Here is a 17,256-nt window from a genome sequence, read left to right on the forward strand (position 1 = left end):
ACAAGCCAAACATGGTCACAGCATTATATATTTATGTGTGCCATAATGTTTATGTGTGTGTGAGTGTGTATGTGTGTGAATGTGTGGGTGTGCATGCATCTGTCTAAGACTCTCCCAGCCAACAGCTCGACAGGCCTGGTGATCAGAGGAACGCAAGCTTTTCATCAGTCCCACAGGACCGTGAGCGAGACCGGTAATGGGACACATACGCTGCATTCTAAACCAGAGGAAAACAGCCTGTGGGCTGCTCTGTATTGCACACACATTATATACACACACAGAAAAACCAGTCTAGGCCAAAAACAAACACTGTCCTAGAATCCATTACAGCTCCAAACAACAACATTGGAATGGGAGATGAGAGCTGGCTGGCAGCTCTGCCATTGTAGCGTGGCAACTTCCTCCTCATCATCACCAAATCACCTCATCAAACTGCTGATTTTTTTTCTGCCTCACCCTTTCAAACCCCCAACTCTAATCTGGTGCCCTTCTTCTACATCACCCAAACAAGATCTGGTTGATCTGTGTGATAATCAGAAGAGACTCTGATTGGATTGCCTGGATGTAATTCCAGGGATCTAATCCTCAGCCCTGCGTGCACGTTAGCAAGATCCACAGAGCCCTTCCTTCACCCGCTGAAACAGGGAGGAGTGTCTGACAGTAGCTGTGCATGTGCCTGCACTATCAGTTCTCCATGGCAAGGTCTGCTTATATGCAGCCATGTTCTGTACGAGCATGCAGGGAAAATAAGTCAACACCCTGACAGCTGACAACAGCAGCAGTTCAGCAGCCTGGTGGAGAATAGATGGAGTCGGACGCGGTCTAGTTGTTTTCTAAACCATGCAAGTCTGGAAGTCATTGTCATTGTGAAGGCAGGTTTCATGAGGCCGACGCTGGTCACAGGTCATCTACATCATACAGCCAGCAGGCCTGGTTTCTCTCCTGCTTGTCAGCCATGCTTTTCCACTCAGCAGTCAAAGCTACTGTGCTAAACTAAGCAACACCTTTATATGCTTTCAGAGTGAATGCTCTGATGTGGAGGTGAATAAAATGGAGATACACAAAAAACCTCTAATTTATGATTATCAGAGCTGTGGTGCAATGCTACACCCAAGATGGAATACAAAACTGGCTGCACTGATTCCTACAATTTTCCAAACTTTTCCTCACCATTTTCAAGAAGTACTAGACACAAAAGGTACGCAGAATGGAATATATCTGTGACACATCTATACGCTCATATGACAACATTTTTAACAATACAAATGATCGCGCTCATGTGTTTATGGAGTCCTGCACACATACCCTCCCCCTACAAAACTCTGCTCATATGGCCATAGCTTACTCTGTTGGGGAGATCCACTTCCTTCTCCCACAGCTTGTGTTAATGGGCCTCCTTCCTGGTTCCTGCCCTGGGGGGACATGGTCTCCATGCTGCTATCTGTCACTACTAGGCTGATCGAGCCTCTCCTCTCTGCTCTGCCTCCCTGCATCCACAGCTTGACACCTTTCTCCCTGCTCTGACCTGCCAAGCATCATTGCATGTAGCAAATACACAGGTGCAGCCAACAGTCTATGCCCACATGGTGTCAGTGACATGCCAAATATACCCACACATGTATGCCGCTGGGTGCACACGAACACAAAAAATGCACAAAATCATGTGAAATCATGCATGATCATACCGCACAAAAAGCAAAGCCTTATAATCCACAAATGTGCATATGTGAATGCACACACACAGAGTTCGCGTTGTCTGGGGGGCTGACAAAGCTCTTTCTCTCGCTTTCCTTTGGCATCCATTATGGTCCAGGCCTGCTGTCAGAGAGCTTGTATTGCCTGAGGGGAAGTTCCCATTTGTGGGAGCATGTGGCAGGGAGGCTCTAAATCCCCTCTAATGAACCAATATGTAGGAGGGCTAAGCCTTTGGCGGGGTCGTCCAAGAAACGCCACTCTGCACCCAGGAAAAAATGTATGCATATGTAGTCACCAGACCTTGTTTATGTCTGCTGACATTTAAATCTGAATGGGAGCGAGGGATAAGAGCGAGGGACAATTGGACTCATTTGCAAAGCCCAGTTGTTGTTATGTGTGTGAATGAGGCAGAAGAGGAAAGACTGGAAGGGTGCAGCAGAAAACAGACTGGCTCTTACCTTTGGGTGTGGTAGGGGAAAAGAGCTTCTCTGATCCTACATCAGACACCTGGAAAAACAAGAAGGCAGACCTTTAGCGGATTTGTTTGATGAGCAGAATCACTGACAAACTACAGTCACTCCTATTAGGAAAACTGACTCATATAATTTAAGGTAATTCATCAAAACTAATGCAGGCACCGGCACATACTTTGCCTGCTCAGTAAAAGGCTTATTCAGCCACAAATGTGGTTACAAGTGCTTGGAGGTAAAGTTCAGCTCCCACACACAGCATTATACAGTCAATCAACAGTCTCAAATCAGCCAACGAGAAGAGCTCCCTCTGTACCAGATGGTCCCTGTCTGGCTCTTTCCTGATGAGGTAACATTAGGTGGCACTGTTGTGCCACCTGAAAACCCTTAAAAGAAATGCTGTCAAAGACAAGGAAGTCAGTAAGATGGCTATACAGCATTAGAGCACAAAGGCTCCTGCGTACACGCTGCCGCTCAGAAATCGCATTTTGTTCTGCATTATTTTTCATAGGAATTGCATATCTCATGAATAGAATACAATTCTACCCTAAAAGCTGTATATTTCTTTCACTAACTCAATATCAGAGACAATATCAGCCCATATGGGAAGTTAACCGATGATATGACACTTACAGAGGTGGCTGATGTGACTGACTGTGAGCAGTCACCACCAAATGGTGGTTGCATGCAAGAGAAAAGCATCTGACTATGAAGTGATAGTGGAGACTTGTAGACTAAACACTGCAAGGTATGTTCCTCTCTGCGTTAGATGGATATGTGTATTCTGGCAAGCAACACCAAAATTAAAACACACCATACATTTTTGCAAGAACGCATGCTCACTGACCAGACAGGACATTTTTAAACATTATGACCGAAAAGCAGTAAATCTACACAGAACCTGGCATTGTTCAGAAATACTGCAGCAAAAAAAGTCTGTATGCTCGGCAGATAATATTAACAATGAAAATCCTCCACGGCCTGGAATATCAGCCCATATAGGGGCTTTGTTTAAAGCCACGATTTCCCTTTGCTCTAGCTCCTCTCATCTGAGATCTGCAGACTTGTAAAAAGCTGCAAGAGCCGAACATATGTTCCACCCAAAGGGCCCGAGTGTCCTTAACTGGCACGCTTGTATTTTATGCGGCACAAAGGGAGCATATGTAAAGAATGAACAGTGAATCAGAGTGAGCACAAGAGAGACAGAGACAGAAAGAGAAAGCAAATGATTTTGTAAACACAGATGGCTGTCCTTGGCATCCCTGATAGTTCTTCCAAAGTGTTTTGAGGACGTCCTCTTCTTTCCAAGACCTCCCAATTTCTCCTTCACTGCCACTGTGTTACTGTTCTGAACAATGTTTGAAGTCTCATCTCAGCATTAACCACAACAGTGCTCAAGGAAAGCGCGGATTTTCTCACCAATTTGATTTATTGGCACAGAAGGCACATAAAATACAGGTATGAAACCTTAAGGGAAGACCTAAAAGTCGATTTAAACAGTTGCATCTACAAATACATTTTCAGTAAGTCAAGTTCTACAGCATCTACACTCCACAGAAAGTCAGCGATGGTGATACAACGATAATGAGTCAATTGCTTTAAGCTTCTGTTGACAGATGGGAATTCTGGATTTGAATCATGAACACATGATATTACTAGATTCTTCAAGGGAGTAATATTTTAAGCAGATTGATGAACAGCAGTATTTTTAGAAAGACTGGTCCACTAGAATGTTAAAGATACCTTGCTAATCTAGTGTAAATATAATAAGAAAATGTCAATAACACCTCTTTAGTTGAGTCTTGATAAGCGGAACATTCAAAAGAGTGCAAAAACCCAGCTGAACTGAAATATTTCCTGTTTCCTCCCTACAGTAGACAAAGTGAAAGACTATAGAGGAAAGACAGAGTGTTGTGCATTGCCCTCTTTCAGTCTCCCATAACCGGGGCGCCAGGCTACAACACAGGCTCTTTGTTAGCTTTGGACGATATTAAACGCTCCAGTACCAAGCCTCAGCACTGCAACAGCACAACCTCAGCCTTGAATCATGGCCCCGGAGGCCCTGGAAGAAAAATATGGGCTCAGAATGAAATGAAGCTTGTCAAATGGACACGGGAGCTGGCTCAGGGACTTGCTTAGCGTGGCACAGGGTCACAAAACCAAAAAAGACAGGGTAGGTAATGCCATAACTCACTGTAACAGTTAAAACAATTGTTATGACCCCAGCGGTTATCCGAGGAACTAGACAGACATAACATGTTCCTGAGAAAGAGAACAGAAAACGCTGTGTTTACCATGTGCCAAGATGACCTAGATCTCCTTATTTCTATTCTAGCAATTTTCAGTGTGCAGCGAGCTGTTTTATATTCCAAATGTATTCCAAGTAACAGCAACAACCAATATTTAGGTTTTAATGCTGTGTTTTGCACCTGCCAAGTCTGCATGAGTCAGTCGTATAATCCACAATTACAAGGCCGGCTTGCAAAAGCACTTCTTAAAAAGGCATGTCAAAGCACAGCCCCGATCTGGCTGGCTGTTGTTTGTGTAGAACTTTCTGGGTTTCGCTGGTCAAGTTGACATTTTTTCACGGGGCTGTGCTGCTGGCAGTCTGAGCTGCCTGCGGTTGTGGTGTGCAGAGGTCATGTATAACAAATTCTTCACACTCTCTTTGTTGAGGCAACCCTGTCTGCCATTAAAAACAGACAGGGAAAGATGAGACAGAGGGGAAATATATATATAGAGAAAGAGAAGACAATGAAAAACAAGAGGAGCAAAGGCCAGGTTTTCCAAAGGAAACAGGGAAATTTAACCATTTAAAAAAAATAATGGGGGAAATTCAAGCCACATTGCCTGGGAGCCAAAAGCCCTTGGAGCGGGCCGCAGGAAGCCTGACCTTTGAGGGGGCCGTCTGCTATTTGAGCCTGGGGCTTCAGGGGCCTGGCCTCCTCTCTGGAGGGCCGTCAGCAGGCCTCAGCTTTCCTTCCCTATTCTATTCATTAGCCATGCTTTATGATTCAGCTTCCTCTGAGCCACACAAGAGCTCCCTGAGGAAAGAGACTGCTGGAGAGAGGGAGAAAAAAGGGAGTGAGACTGAGGGAGGGGGAAAAAGCAAGAAGGAGGTCATAGGGCCCAGCCGGGGCCCAGCTCTCAGCAGCTGTGAAATCCTCCCGCTTCCTCGGCAGGCGTAAAAGGAACAAGAGGGAGAAAGAAAGAGAAGGAGTCCAGGGAGGAAGCTGGGCCAGTAAACCCACCATCAGAGTGCAAACTCCCTAAAGAGCCACATGCAGAACCATAATTCCCAGATTTAGGGAATGCCAAATTACAAATTACACCGCTGTTTGTTTTAAAAAGTCCCCAACTTCCCTGCACACCAGTGACTTATTGGCTACATAAATCTCCAGATAATAGCACAGCCGCGGAGGGAGAGCAGAGAGGCAGAAAACCTTCCGTGCAGTAAGTGAGACATTTATTGCGAGGCGAAATGCATTTGCTTTCACAGCAAGGGTTAGAAAAAAAAAATCTTTGAAAATTTTCCATGTCCACATTGCTTTTACTTAACAACACAGCAAGCTAATTAATTTAGAAAATCTGAGACAAGCTTAATTGCATTCTTTTAGTGTTAAAATGCTGCCACGCTTAATTTTTGCACAATGGGCCAACTGAGCGAGGCGATGCAGGCAGTAAGGGAGGGCAGTATAATCAACTGAATGACCTTGAGGCATAAATTTATGAAAAGCATTGATCAGTTAAGGCTGTGATTTCACTGAGACAGGAAGGTCAGCAATTACCCAGATTCAATTAACCTCATTTAGTAAAGACTGCTGAGAGACCACTTTCTCTCCTCTACAGCTCCCTCCACCCACAGAACCCCTCCCTCCCCTGCTTTATATCAAACCATCCCCAGGTCTTCCATCTACCTTTGATCCGAGAGCTCCTATTGCACGCTCTGCATACCTTAGAGCCAAGCAAATGATCTCCAAACAGGAAGAAATCCTGCAGCCAGGTTATGTAAACCTAGACTAAATACAAGCAAATTCCTAATAAAGTCTCCTCCCATGCCTGTAAAGGAGATAGAGTCCTTCCCTTCCTTGGTTGAGATATAATTTTTTACACAAGCTGGCAGTGCTATCACAACAGCTGTGGTGTGAAAACAAAGAAACCTGCTAGTAGGCTTTGTTGTGGGCTTATGCCTGTAAAGACTATAATTACAATTTAGTTCTGAGTCATTTGGCACATGCTATGTTCTTGACAGACTGTTGCAGGACAAGTGGTAAGGCGGCTAATCTTAACACGTATATACCACAAACCAAATGTGAACCAACAAGTTCTCAAAATGACAGTTCCCTCCCTTAAAGAGGCAACTGTTGTGAAATGATTGGCAGCTCAATACCAAGACCAATTTATTGGGCAGTGCAAAAGATGATCACTTATATAAAACGATACATACACACAAATGAAAGTCAACTTAACACCCATCAGTGCGGGTACAGCTAGAAAGAATGTTGTCCTACTGCATAATCACAGATAATAGAGCAGAGGAAACAAACACAGCACGCTGTTATCCATGCTTTCCTGACAGACGACTGGGTCAAATGTCTTGGTGGCAATGGCACGAAAGGACTTACTGGGTGGCATAAAACAGAAAAGAAAAAAAACAAGAGAGTGAGGAAAAAGAAGAAAAGGGAGTGGGGCAAGAGGGCAGGTATTCTGGCATGGATGATCAGGTTCTCAATTATCCCCGCTGAACCTGTCTGTCTCTGGGTCCACACTTACCATACCTCCCACCTGCACTCACACACATACACACACTGTTAATTTGCTTCCCTGCTTGGTGTTTCATCACTGTCAGCTTCCTCCTTCACTGCCCTCTCTTTCAATTTTCCACTTACTGTCACCTGAAGTCCTGTATTCCATCTCTTTTCCGAGCGCTACACATATATTTTTTTGTTTTGAGCAAAACTTTTTCTTTTGAGTTCGACCATTGCGATTATTGTTTCGGTGCACAACTATTGCTGAAGAAAAATGCTTGAATGTTTGCACTGATTTGCTTATTTCGGTTTGTTCTACGCATAAAAGTCACACGATGACCTCCAACACTTAAATATAGAAGCGTAATCAGTGCACATATGGCAGAAACACCCATCAGTCAAACAGCAGCAGGGGTGTGATTTTTCTCCTCATATGGGAGTGGCATCAATAAAGACTTCTATCAGCGCCCACCAAGAGTCCTCAACTACTGTCACCTTTTCACCCCAGATGTCCGCTAAAGCTCCTTTTGCAATAAATGCTGCATTAGACATGCACAGTGGGCCTACAGCTCCCAGGCTGCAAAGGGAGACACCAAATTAATTATCTCCCCTGCATTTGTCCTCGTGCCATTCCAGAAACTTAATGACCTCCTGAGTGGTCGTTTATTATAAGTCACAGCGGTGCTATGCATTCGCGGGGCAGGGAACAGACACTGTCTACCTTTCCTCCAGTTCCCACCCACCACCATCGCCGCAGCCGCCACCGCCTGCTTGTCAGAACAGGTGTGGGCCAGCAAGACTGCAAACCCCCAGCGAGCACGATGGGGTATATGGAGAAGAGAGATGAAACGTCCCACGCAACTGTCAACCGACAGATACTCGCCTCAAGTGGAGCATCATTAAGATGATAATGAATTCCATAGTGACCGCGCAGAATCGAGTGGTCTCCCCCCTTGCACGCACGCAAAACACACACAAACCTTTCTCTACTTAGCCCCGAGTGCCATTTTCATCGGCACGTATAACGCATATGTGTGTATGACAGAGGGCAAGCCTGAAAACTCCTGCTCCTGCTCCCCCTAGCAACAGACGCAGGGAAATGAATGCCGAGAGAGGAGCAGGGGGGCTTGAGCTTTGTGTAAAATATTACCCTTCGTCTCGCTTACTGCACCCCGCGCTACCACTCCTCCCTCCCCTCCCTCGCTGCGCAGCAGTTGCTAGCCCTTATCACGGCTGCCTGTCAGTTTAGTATACAAATTAGCAGTCTATCAGGGGAATGCAGGGGCCTGTTTCATCAGTAGGGAGAAGGGCAGAGGCACGCATTGCATTAAAGCCTTTCGATGCTGCAGACAGAGAGGGTCACAAATCAACGCCGCAGCAGGCCCACAGCCAGCACTAACCAGATAAGGAGAAATGAAGGAAAAAGGACAAGGCATATTTCACCAGAGAGGATCCAGACCTGCTCAAACTCCCCGCAAGGGCCCAGGATGAAGGATGGAGGTGGGCTGGTGGTGGGGGTATAAGGATGGAAGAGGTCACAAATCACAATCTCCAAGCCTACAGAGTAACAAAAAAGGACATGCAAAACAGGTATGGGATGGAAATTGCATTTGTAAAAGTGGCTCCCGTTGATTAACAACTACAAATTGCTGGAAATTAGGGCTAGCACATTCCCACTTTCTCCTGTTAAGTGAACCTGTGCATGTTAATACCAGCAGAGACAAAACAGCTGCTAAGGGCTCTCATTAAGTGGCATAATGCAATGAGGCACAGTCTAAATTGCAGCAATAAAAGCCGACAGACAAATCATCTCGACCCTCGCAATCCATTTAACTCAATTAATGCAACACCAGATCTGAGCTCGGTGGTTTAAAAGCATGTGTGGTTCCCCTCATTGGTCAGGCAGTGGGGGGGAGGTTAAGTCCTGCTTGAGACCACGGACATGGACAGAGAAAGACAGAGAGATAAAGGCAATGGGAGACAGAAAGACAAAAGCAGGAGATAGCACTAGTTCTGTTCGGTGCAGCACAGCTGACTGTGAAAAGGGCGTGGCCTCCTTTCCTTTTTAATGTCAAAATGTGTGCCAGCGGCGATAAGAACCTCAGGTAATCTCCCGGTGGAATCAGGGGGCTGTTCGTCATTACTCCCTGGCCCTGATATAGATCTGAGCACTGATAGCTTCTCTTGGCTCTCCAGGCTTCGCGGCAGCAGAGATGGCAGATATCCCTTTAAGACACGGCTCACTGCTCCCTGATTGGCTGGTCAACAGCCACAACCAAATCCCGGCTCCCTGTGGGCCGCTGTGAGAAGGTATGATAGGACAGGACACGGAAACTCACTCTCCCCATATCCACATCATCCTTTTGTTGTAAAGCCTTTACACCATTGTCAGTGTGGGTGGTGGAAAGTAAAAAAGCCTTTCTGGATGTTATTGTCTGAGAGGCAGGATAACAGACAGGCGGATTATTTCAAAAACAGCTTTCTCCAGAGCTCTCACAATGCGGCACCGTTGTTGCTGTGGAGAGGATCCTGGAGGAGATAATAATAATATTCCTAGTCAGAGCCTTTGCTGCAGTAGAGCTGCCTTCTAACAGAGAGATACACATCATTCTGACTGGCCCGCCGTGACATAATCGCCCTGCGGAGAGCTGCAGGCAAGCTTGGTAGGCAAACCACCTCTCACTGCAGCTTGTTAAGAGAAAGGTGGCTTTAAGCACTGCTCAATAGAAACTCCTATTGAACTTGTGTTTTTTTTTTTTCTCACTCCATCTGAACAATGTCTAGGTGAGTCATAGCCCACCTCGGGCTACACAAGTTACATTCTTTCTTTCTTCCTCTCTCTTAAGATTGCAGTGTGCTTTTGACTTGGATGAATTTGCTAAGAGGGAAAAAAACAAACTCGGCAGGATCTTAAATAATGCAGCGATAAAAAAGCTGTGACCCTTTCCCTTGCCTCAACCCACACATGGCGAATTTCTTCTGCAGCGAAAGACGGCGCACAAAGAGAAGAAAAGGCAGAGCTGGCACTACATGGAAATGTGTGGTAGGCATTGGTTTGCTCCTCTGGGCACGGACACCTTTAATGAGAGGAAAAAATGCGCAGCAAGAGGCAGATCTCGCTCGTACTATGCCAGTGATTTTGAGTAATATGAATCACCTCCCCTCTAACACAAATAAATATTGTTCTAATACCAGTGGGAGTTTAATTCTGACTCTGGGCTAGGAAAACTACGGGGGATCTAGGCTCTACACACCAGCCTCCATACAACACAACAGTCATTTTGCATCCCACTGCTTACTAATCCCTAAACCGTGTACACACTAGAAGCCCGTGACCTCTGACCTTTAGGCTTGCTATCTGCTGAGCTCACAATTTATCAATGGGTTGGGCTGGGGAGGTGACAGGCTCAATAACAGCAGCTCTCTTAAATTACCAAAACCAAAACAAATGAGGTAAAGACCATTTAGGAATTCATCTTGGTATCCAGCTCATGTCAGCTGCAACCATAAAAGCTGACCGGTCTCTTAGGATCAATACAGCCACTTGTCCTGCGAAGGAATGAAAAGGGGGGAGGGAGAGGTGGGCAGGAAGTGGCAAGTGGTGGAGTGGAAAACTGGAAATGTGGTGGGGAAGACTGGCACATGTTGCCAAATATCCCTTTGGTCTCAAACTACCATCCCACTTTAAGGCACCCTATCCACCCTGCTAGCATAAACAAACACGCTATGCACTATATAAAGGAGTCTCCGGCCTCTAAAGCCCCCAGGCCATGTTGGAAAGGGATGTGGCACGTTAAGTGGAATTTACTTTTGATGCAGACATCAGGCCTCAGGTTTCTGGCAGCTGTAACCTAAGCTTCTCCCAGAGGCCTCGCTGCAGGGTTAGACAGGACACCCAACGCTCAGGCAGTCACCTTTAGAAATGCCTTCACCACTCAGCTGCCCTTATAAAGGGGGGAGAATGCCGGTGATGGTTGTCGGGGGTCACTGTGTCCAGTATAAAGCGCTTGTGACAACAGACAGACCTTCATGTCTTCACCAAACACAGAGAGAAGTCGCTGTTGGATGTTTTTCTTGCATTCAGTATCTGGGATATAAGCTGCTTCTGAGATCTGTTCTGTTGGTGGACTGAATGTATTGTGTTCGATATAGAACGCAGACTCCAGCAGCCCACAGTACGCCCACTGCTTTGTCACAGCAATGCATCCTTTAGATTTTGATGTTGCCATATCATCGCAGCCTGTATTTCTTAAGTGAACACAGTGTTTGCAGTCAGGCATGCTGTGAGTCTTTATTATGGAAAAGTGTGGGCCTAAACTGAGCTGCTCCACCTCCCCTTACATCCCTTTCATGACACGACATAGCACCCGAGCTCTTCTGTCACCGACGGTCCAGATGTGTGACTTAATGTGGGGTGGGTGGGAGCATATAAATAACCATGATGACATATCAGGACGTATCAGTGGGACATGCCAGGAGCTTTGCTCTGTACGGGAGGAGATGATGGAGGAGGTGCTGAGCTAACTGTGTACCATTTGGGAATCCAGCACAAGCCAGTTTAACGCCAACGCGACAACTGCAGAGATCTTGTGAGAGAGCTTACGGCTTTAGACTTGACACTTACTGTGTAACATCATTTTAGCACACCGCACTGTGACCTGACCTTGACAATGGTCATGTTAGTGGTGTTTTTCAACTCCTATGATCACTGGTTACTGCAACTATAGAGGTAGCAGTTATAAACTGAATAGACTTATGATATCTGTGGCTTATAGTGTCACATACAGAGGGCTGACAGCCAATCCATACTGGGCTAGAGGTCAATTTTATCAACATTAAGATTACTTCAATCATCACTGAGAACTTCCTGCAACCTAGTAATCTCGTAATTGCACAATTATAACATGCTAATGTGTTGTAATTGTCTGTTCTGTGAGCTGTGCTTCATTTACGAGCCCTGGTGAACTCTGTGTAAACCCACTGGTTGTTATCTCTGATAATAACATAGCACCTGTGGAGGAATTTGATCTGGCATCCATCTGAACACAAATCCCTGGACGGAAGAGAAAAGCAGAGTGAGGAGGATATATTTAATGTGTTTGCATTGCCAGCGCAGATTTATGAGCAATCACTGCAGAGATGACTATTAAACGTTGTTGGCCATGCCAAGTGTATGCAGAGCATCATTTGCTCTGGATTAAAATATAATGAAGCAAGTGAATGCAACTTTGTCTTACATGCAACTGCTTAAATTATTCAAGTGTAAAGAAAAAACAACAGGCAAGGAATGTTCCCTGGAGCACTAATACCCTTTTCTGGGCTTGTTCATGATGGCAACAATGAATATCTTAGCACTTGTTAAAAGCTTTGTTTTTCTTGTGAGTCTCTGTGTATGAGCAGAATAAATGAGCTAAAAGGACGCCAAATCACATGCAAAGGCCAGCCATTTTCACTTCCAGTACATTGGCTCCTGTGACGTTATTGGAGTAAAATAATGCATTGAATTGATGCTATTTTTTTTTTTTGCAGTGTAGGGGAAGAAGTAAGGTTTAACAGCTCATTATCACAATGCCAGCTTGCCTTAAAAAACTAGTTTCTTGTCAATAAAACAAACCTGACAATTACACCTCCTAAATGTTGACTTGTCTGCATTTTTAAACAGAAACCTGTTTTAGCTACCGACTGTCTAAAGCCATCCTAATGACTGGTTTAATTAGCCGAGTCATACAAAAACATGTGCTTGTTTTCCGCAGTAATTCCATGGCAGCCTCTATTTCCTCAAACTTTATTTCAACATCTGCAGGTCCAGAAACACTCAGCCTGGCTCAGGTGGCTCCTGCCTGTATTTGAATAAGAGATATGCAAACAGATGAAGTCAAGGCAGCAGCTTGTGTGCTCAAGCAGCCTTTTCTCACATTTGAGAGAGTCCTTGGATTAGATGGTCCAGGGCTCCAGGGCCTTTATACTGCATGCTATTCATTCAGCAGAGAAGGACAAAAGTGTGTTTGCATTGCATGTCTGTCAGTGGTAAAGATGCAGGTAGCTGAACTGTAGAAGCCAATGTAAACAGAGTCGCAAGTGAAATAGGTGAACAATATAGCACGTAGAGCCTGGATGATCCATCAGGCAGGATCCACAGGAAAACCCCTCAGAGCATCTTCCCCTGATACTATTCCTGTCAGTACAATTAAGGATTTAGTTGAGAGAAGAGGCTTTAATCAAGTGTTAAAAGCTGTGAGGCTGGGCGCAGTAGGATGGTGATGGGTGCGGGGTGTTATCTCAAGTCATGCCCTACTCATGGTTCTTGCTATTCCCCAGTCAGTAAAGGATTCGCAGTCAGTGCTAGAGAAACCTGGCTGTTGTGAGCCCAGTGTAGTGCTGTTTACAAGCCACATTTACTGTTTCTGCTGTTAATGTTTTTAAACATGCTCAGGTGCATTGCAGCAGGGGCTCCCAGCTGGCCTCGCAGAACTGACATTGCATCCCACCCAGTGCCACCCAACAACACGTAATTGGAAACCTAGTACGCTTTGCTGCACCCCTGTAACGGCTCCCTGAATACTGAGATCTTTGCCCAGGCCGTCACCCACGTCCATGGCTGACAGGACCCTGGCGGGATGCCAGCATAGGGAGGCAAGATCTCTTGGTACACTGCCCTTGCACCCACCACAGATCAATACCTCCATACACAGAGGCTCTGAAACCGATGCGCTCATAGGGTTCAGTGCTCTACCTACACTATCAACCGCTGTGACACCGCTTGCTTCAAAGAAACACACATACACACAGACATGCAAGTTCAGAAAAATGAAACAAAAAACACAGGCAGCCTGGGAACTTAATTCTCTCAGTGAATATCCAGTGCTAGCATAGCGATGCTTCCTGAGTAATGGGTCACAGTGGGAGAATGCATGTGGCATGTGTGGGCCTATGTGGTGATGACGGGTCACTGGAAACTCTTCTCCTGCCTGCCTCTCCCTCCTGCTGGGACAGATTTTAACCTGCCTCTCTGACAGTTACACTTGTTCTATCAGCTCAGCCCTCACCCTGTCACTAACAGGTGGCCTGTCCCTCACAGCAAAGTCATTTGCCTTGCACAGCAGTAGTCACGGGTAGCCTCAGCCAAGTTGCATTCAGGTTTCCAGTATTACAGCTCAGGCCAAAGAGGGAGGCAGTGGCAGAATGCAGGAAAGGGCTGGGGGAAGGGAAGGAAGGGGAAAAAAAACCTCCTCCGATCAAATAAATGCCACTGTAAGCACAAGTGACAAGTCTTGTTTGGGGTCGTCCCTGCTCAGGGCCTGAAAGGCCAGCACTGCCTCATCTCCTCAGCTATGTCTGCAAGCAAGGTGGGTGGGAGGGTGAGAGAGGGAGGGAGAAATGTCTGATTGTTGCCATAGCCAAGAGTGAGAGCAGCCCAATTATATTTCCTATCCCTCAAGAGCAGGCCAGCCCCCTCTGGTAGAGCGAAGCCTCTGCCATCTCTCCTCTCCTCACCTCTCAAGACACTTCACATAGATAAATAAATGACAGGCCCACGGGGGCTTGGCCCAGCCTCCCAGAATACATTGCAGAGGCTGGCTGGCTGCCTGTCCGTTTGCCTTCACCTGGCATTACTGCAGATAGACATTTTTCACATTATTATCGTTGCATCGTCTCTGTTGCCCTGTTCACTCAGTAAGTTGTGGTTGATGATGTCGGCAGAGGACCTGAGGAGATTGGAAGGAAATGTCTCTTGTCAAAGTCAGCATAGCCTAGCTTAGCAGAAATTTAACAAGTTCCCTGGGCTCTCTCCATTCACTCTCTGACGGAGCACAGAGCCAGGACATGGCCTGCTGACAGCCCTGGGCATGTCACTGTCACTGACACTTGATAGGAGAGGAGAGGAGAGAGGAAAGGCAAGAAGGCTCAAGCCTGCAAGATTCACACTCAACTATACAGCTACGTATTACGACTTTGATTCAGGCATTAAAAAAACCCCATACTTTTAGAAAACTGGCTAAACGTAACTTGTTTTAATCAGACACAAGCTTCCTTCATTACTCTGCAAATGACTATCTTTGGGCTGTCACTGTAAAATACTTTCAACTTGACAGACAGCCAAATATCCCAGGATGCTTGTGTTTTTTCAGTAATAATCAGGTAGAAGCCAACAGAGAAATAGTCGAGCTTAAACTGCATGTGTACGAGCATTTTTTCCCCCCACACTCTCACCACTCCCCGACGGTTAAACCGAAAACCAGATGTTGCGGATCAGTGGGGATAAAAAACAAGGCAAATAAAAGCGGAGGACGGAATGGTATGCATTAACTATAATCAAAAAGAAACAAAAAGGAGACCAGAATGCTTTAATTACTTCTCACATATAATTTGGTTTTGTGGGGGCAAGCCAGGCACTACCAAGAAAAGAAAGATGAAAAGCAACTTAAATTACACGGAAAGAAAGTGCAGAGGCTTTTTACACACGGTCCATCTATTCTCCACAACTGCAGACAAGGCTGATGACTTGCCCCAAAACCGTGCTGTAAATTGTCCATGGATACAGACCTTAGATGTGGCCGTGCTTGATCTAAGTAGTTCAGCATGGCCGTGACTACAAGAAAGGTGTTGAAATATGCTGACTGCTGCCTCACAAAAAACGTTTTCTCTTTTTAAAAAAATGTGTCTTTTATGGCACATGTAGTCAGAACATACAAATTATAGGGATAGTTTTCACTGTGTATTCGTCATCTAAAATTCCCTTAAACAATGCGATTTTAATAATTTGTCATGCCATCCTGCCAAGTAGCTGAAGATATGTGTTATGTTTGGCCACTGGAGAGAGCTTGGATGAGGCCTGAGTGAGGTGCTCTATGAATCTACTTCATAGCCGTCCTGTGTTTGCAGAGTCTCTCTTGACTCGCTGGTGTTGCCACAGTGCTAAATTGCACAGCTGTTCCACAATCTGTGGCAGTGTTAATTACCCAAATGTGAGCGGCAGCTCGTCAGTTCCTCACTAACGAAGGGGCCTGCTTTCCAGCGAGGGTGCCGTATGTTTGGTATGTAGGCCTATTTCCACCCAGCGCTCCCTAGGCTCTGCACGGACCACCCGACACATCCGCATCCCGGAGAAGATGCATCTAATTAAAGCTCCCGACTCAAATCTGCTTACTAAGGGGGAAAAAACACGCGGGCTGGATTAAAAGACGGGGTAAGCGCTGGAGTAGTTTGGGGGGCTTTAATACACTGCAAGTGAAAGGGCTTAGGAGGAAATATGAGAAGTCTCTATAGTAAGATCCCAGGCAAGGCTGGAAGGAAACGCTGTGTGAATGTGAGCCGATCAGTCAGCGTTTGTCAGTCTGATCCCTTAGCACTTCCAAAGCCCCCAGGCAGAGACAGACAAGCAGGTTGTTTTCTAGAAAAGTGGCTTCTTAACACTCCTGTTTGCTCCCTCTTCCAAGGACATGTACATCAATTCTCAACTAGAACACACACTGACAGAACTCCAAACACCCACTCTGAATGCCAAGAACACCTTACGATCCCACCAAAGCTGAACAAAAAACTTAATTGCACAACTTTGGTGATATTTTCTGTACATGCAGATGCATATAAAAACGTGTCCCGTATCCCTCTCTCGTGATGACAGTAAAACCCTCTCCAGTCAGACACTGTAAACTCTTAATGCACTGCATTACACAGTACATCACCCCACTTCTTGCGTGCAATGTTCAAAACAAAGGTGTTGAGAACTCCCCTCATGAATCATACTTGCTGGCTAAAAGCCTAGCTGCAGTGTACCACCCACCTCCAGTTATACATGAACACCACTGCCTGAAGTAGCACTGGGAGACTACATAATGAATGCATGAAGCTAGGTGTCACGGGGGCTCGTATGGTGCACAAAACGATGGGGCAATTAGGCCCACACGACACCTCGGGATGGCGTGATGAAGGACTCCTGGGCTTGTCTCCTCCGCCTCTGTTCCTCTATCATTAAGGATTGAGCAGCCACATCTGGCTAATGGCACGCCTGGGGTTCCTGCTCAAACACTATGCCACGCCGTGCACATTTAATTACGCCTCATAAAGGTAACAAAAGACACAGGCTGCTCTCGGGGAAGCACTGTTTGGAAATCGGAAAGAGAGAGAGAGAGAGAGAGAGAGAGAGAGAGAGAGAGAGAGAGAGATGAGGGGAAGGTGAGGAACTGGCTAGCTGCCAGAATTACAGGTTGACCCAGGTCGGCAGCTTCAAAAGAGGGGAATTCACTCAAGTGTCCCCACCTATCCTTGAGATGGGTTCCAATGAGCAGACTGAGTGCAGGAGAAGCTCAGTAGCTGAGAATCAAAGCGCCTCTAGTTTGTCT

General features: G+C 46.0%; 1 protein-coding gene across 2 annotated transcripts in view; it reads right to left on the bottom strand.

Annotated features, from left to right (window-relative positions):
* Positions 1-17,256, bottom strand: part of fbrsl1 (fibrosin-like 1) — a 311,753-nt gene that overhangs the window by 33,778 nt on the left and 260,719 nt on the right. For both annotated transcript variants that reach the window (XM_008282164.1, XM_008282163.1), the window contains exon 7: positions 2,154-2,202. In XM_008282164.1, the coding sequence (XP_008280386.1) occupies positions 2,154-2,202 (49 nt within the window). The remainder of the gene's footprint in view (positions 1-2,153; positions 2,203-17,256) is intronic.

This window comes from Stegastes partitus, unplaced genomic scaffold (assembly GCF_000690725.1).
Source record: "Stegastes partitus isolate 25-593 unplaced genomic scaffold, Stegastes_partitus-1.0.2 Scaffold261, whole genome shotgun sequence".
Lineage (NCBI taxonomy): Eukaryota > Metazoa > Chordata > Actinopteri > Pomacentridae > Stegastes > Stegastes partitus.